The 4640-nt window shown below is 37.6% G+C and overlaps 1 protein-coding gene across 1 annotated transcript; it reads right to left on the reverse strand.

Annotated features, from left to right (window-relative positions):
* Positions 1–2271: 2271 nt before the first annotated feature.
* On the reverse strand, positions 2272–2772 carry LOC132061136 (uncharacterized). The gene has a single exon (XM_059454001.1). It carries the CDS (start codon positions 2770–2772, stop codon positions 2272–2274), a length of 501 nt encoding a protein of 166 aa, XP_059309984.1.
* Positions 2773–4640: the final 1868 nt, after the last annotated feature.

Here is a 4640-nt window from a genome sequence, read left to right on the forward strand (position 1 = left end):
AATAAGTCTGAGTATATCCGATCCTGAAACAATCACCACAATAGAATCATCACAGTCCAATCATCAACAACACAATCATCACAATACAGTCATCACGACATCTCACTCAAGTCACAATGCAATGCAATGCAATAATGGTATGAATGTGATGTCATGCCATGCTATGCAAATTAGGTGTACACATGCACTCCGGACGGAAATATCGACGTCTCGGCAGCACAACCCAGTGTGACTCGCAAAGTCTAAGTGCCACCCATCCCGGATCTTTGCCAAATAGACAGACGGGACCCTGGCTAATTGCTCACAGGGGGAGTCTCACCGGCACCACTCTGGGGGACCCGCGGAGCCCATGCACTACAATCGATTCCGGAATAACATCGGAATCGGCCATGCAACAACGATGCCCGAATATAACCATCGGACATCGGCCTCCTCACAATCACTCAAAAGAGTTGTCAAATATCAGTTTCATAAATCAACGATTCTGGAATTGAACCTCGGACATCGGCCTCCTCACAATCACTCAAGTAAAAGAGTTTATCCTGCAACCTTGGGTGCAACCCTTTTTCCTTGCCTTGGGTTACCTATACCTGTTTAAGAGTAGAGTTAGCTGTGATATACAATAAGTTCATGTTTTGTTGTTTTCAATTTATCATGAAGGAAATTTCAACATGGTATATACAAACTCATTTTCTGATGCTCAAGACACAAATTAGCACAGGGACCGTAACACGTTCGACGGACCGTCGAACGGCGTTACAGGACATAACTTCAACTGTAACTTATATTCTCATTTATAGCACAGAGACTGTAACACATTCGACGGTCCGTCGAACGTGTTACGATCAATAACACTTTACCGTAACACCCTCCAATTTCACAGAGAGTTAAGAGGAGATTAGCCGGTGTTACGGTATGGTGTTACGGTCCGTCAAACGTGTTATGGTCCGTAACACATCAACGTAACATGACCCAAATTTCCAGAAAGTTTTGATGGAAATCATAGGTGTTACGGTGTGGTGTTATGGTCCGAAATCTTTGGGCGTCTCGCGGAATTTCAACAGATTTCAACACTTAGCCAAAACTTTCATTTAAGCACGTAGCCCAGATTTTTAACCGTACGATCCTTGGGGTATGGTCTGAAACACCATTTTACACCCTCACGTACCTCGGGATACTCAAACTTCACTCGATTTTCTCAAAATTTTCTTTGAAACATTTCATCGAACAGTTGGCGGGCAAACCAATTTACTAGTTTCCAAGTGAAACTTTCAATCGGGATGTCCTCCGACTCAGTGGGAAACAATGCCCTTGTGTGTACGAGTCCAATAACACAGCAATCATACCAAACCAACACCCACCGTAGTCATTCCAAGTCCAATAATCAAGGAAACTTCAAAACTTTAAAGTCACGCATCATGGCTTACACGAATCGAACAGGAAGTAACATACGATTAGGGAGTGTCGACATTAACATACTTGATTAGAGAAAGACGCAAATGAAATGGCAGAAAAACTTGAGACTTAAAAAATGGCCTTCGCAATGAACTTAAGAGAACAAGACCTTTAAATTGTGCGGAACAATGAGGAGATGGTAAGGAAGAGATGAAGAGTTGAGGGAAGAGGAGTTATAGGGGTGATGGGAAGTTATAAGGGTGGTGAAGAATGGGGAGAGGATTCAAATTTTTATTTGAAATGGGAAGTGTAATCGTCGGTTGAGTTTTTTAAACCTCTGCCGACCGTTACGCTTCCAGATACGGGCCGTAACCCGTGTTACGAAGCGTAACCCGTGTTATGGTCACTCCAAATGACCCCATTTTATGATTTATTAATGATCTGGCAATTATGCAAACGATGGTCTGTAACCCGTGTTACGGACCATCATACCTGACGTAACATATATGAAATTTCCAGTAGCTGCTTAGGTGTTCTTCCAAGTTAAGGTCACATGTTACGGTCCGTAACGCAATTCGACGGTTCATGTTACGGACCGTAACACTGATCTCCAGCCTTCATTGATTTAAGTAGTTACGAGCCGTAACAAATGTTACGGCAGCGTAACGTGGAGCGCCATTTTGGTGCAAACCCTAGCACTTAATTCTTTTTGCCTCCTCTTTCATGTGAATCCTAACACATCAGCAAACATCACAAACATAAAAGAAAACAAAGGAAGCACGACATTTAAAATAACATAAAGCAGTAAATGTGGGTTGCCTCCCACACAACGCTTGATTTAACATCGCGACTCGACGTGATACCTCAATTATCAGCTCAGGAATCATATTTCAAACGATACTTATCAATCACTTTGCCATCATCAATGCACCAATGATAGTGCTTCACTCTTTGTGCATTTACTTTAAAAGTCCGAGTGTCATCCTCGATTTTCACTTCAATGACGCTTCCATTTGGGGAAACACTAACAATTTCAAACGGCCCTGACCATCGAGACTTAAGCTTGCCCGGAAAGAACTTTAGGCTCGAATTGTACAATAGGACCAAATCCTTTGGCTGAAAATCCCTTTTGAGGATCTTCGAGTCATGATAGTATTTCATTTTTTCCTTGTACAATGTTGCACTTTCATAGGCATTGTACCTAAATTCATCCATCTCGTTGATTTGAAACAACCTCAGCTTAGTTGCTTCATGCCAATCCATGTTCAACTTTTTCAATGCCCAAAGGGCCTTATGCTCAAGCTCAATAGGCAAATGACATGCCTTCCCAAATACCAGCTTATACGGTGAAGTCCCAATAGGCGTTTTGAAAGGCATGCGATATGCCCATAGAGCATCATCCAACTTTTGGACCGGTCGGTGCGATTCACATTGTTGTCTTTGCCAAGATGTTCTTTATCTCTCTATTGGAGACTTCAACCGACTACTCGTCGAGGATGATATGGAGTGGCAACCTTGTGATGCACGCCATATTTTTTTAAGAAGATCGACGAATGGTTTGTTGCGAAATGAGAACCCCGACGAGTGTCGGCGTATATATATATTTTTACTCGTACTCTGTCAAATTATAGTATAGAAAGATGTCGAACCCACGAGAGATTGGTTTATCTATTCTACAGACGTTTCTTATTTTAATTACTATTTGAGAATATCAGAAGAGAGTTGATTGGTGAATTAATTAACTAAAAATATGTAATTAAAGCAATGGAGAAATATTTTAATTTTTCACAAATGTACTAAAAGGTGTTGGGATCCTGATTTCATTTGATATTTCTATTATAAAGTAAATTCTTTAATCTTCAATTTCTATTTCTCATAAATGTATAAATGCCTCTCACGATTACATTTATATATTATTACTTAAGTTGAAGAATTAATCGCACTCCTCTCGGTTATACAAATTAATTATCAAAATAGTAATATTAAAGCACCGAAATATATGCTTGAACCGAAACATGCTCTTTATAGTAAGTCCTTTCGGTTACCTTACTTACTATAACTAATCAATACACTATCCGCCTCTCTCGATTACAAATAAGTGTAAAATTAATTATAACATAAAAGAGATAGATGTCACTAAATAAATATTAACATCTATCAATACGACAATTAACTATGTTACTTCTTCCGCCTCTCTCGATTACAAAATTAGTAACAAATTAATTGGTAGTATAAATTGGATAAACGTTAACAAATAAAATAACATCTAACTGTAAAGCATATAAAAGTTAAATAGAAAGCTTCCGCTAAAACATGTAAAATTGAGGAATAATATTATCTACTATTATATAAAATATCAAGATCCGTCATTCTCCCAACACAAAAGAAAGTTATTCCATATTGGAGTTAATACGACTAATGGAAATATTCTTATCCATTAATAAGAAAATAGAAGAAATATTCAGGAAGAATAATTCCGCTATTTAATTAAAAGTAGGACCTAGAATAATTTCCTAACATTAAACAATTGAAGAAATAGTAGAAGAACTGAAGAAAGGAACAATATATTTTGCAGTCCTCCCTTTGCTCTCAAATGCTCTCAATTCTTCCCCCCCGCTTCAAATGGAAAACAATGTCTCTATTTATAGCCAATGAGAGTAGGCTATTTGCAATTTGCCAAAGTCTAAATTGCTCTCCTACCACTTCTCTTTTTCCTTTTCCTTTTTAAGATTATTTAATATGAACTTTCAACTTGGCAAGTTGTAAATGCCAATTGCTTTTCCAATTAGTATACAGGATACACGAACCAAAATGGTAAGTTGCAACTTCTTCTCTTTCTTCATTTGATTTTCTTTTTCTTTTTGTTTTTGTTTTAATTTGGTGGGTCCCACACTAAAGAAAATTTGTACAATTAGTTTCCTCTTTGCAGCACCTTTCCGTTCCCCTCTTCTTCTTCTTTTCTCATTCTTCTTCTTGATTTTGCTATTTTGATTTATTTATTAAAATTATGGTGTCTCCTGCAAATAAAAATATAGAAATATTAATATTTAAAATTAAATAACAACTTAATTTATATATGTATTTTTGTCTTATCAAATACCGCCACACTTAAATATTTGCTCGTCCTCGAGCAAAGACAATTATTAATTATAGTGGCTAAATGTTTTAAGTAAAATCATGAGAACTTTTGGTAGAGAAGATTTGACTAAGATGATTTACATGAGTTCGACAACCTTTAACCGTAC

Source organism: Lycium ferocissimum, chromosome 6 (genome assembly GCF_029784015.1).
Source record: "Lycium ferocissimum isolate CSIRO_LF1 chromosome 6, AGI_CSIRO_Lferr_CH_V1, whole genome shotgun sequence".
NCBI lineage: Eukaryota > Viridiplantae > Streptophyta > Magnoliopsida > Solanales > Solanaceae > Lycium > Lycium ferocissimum.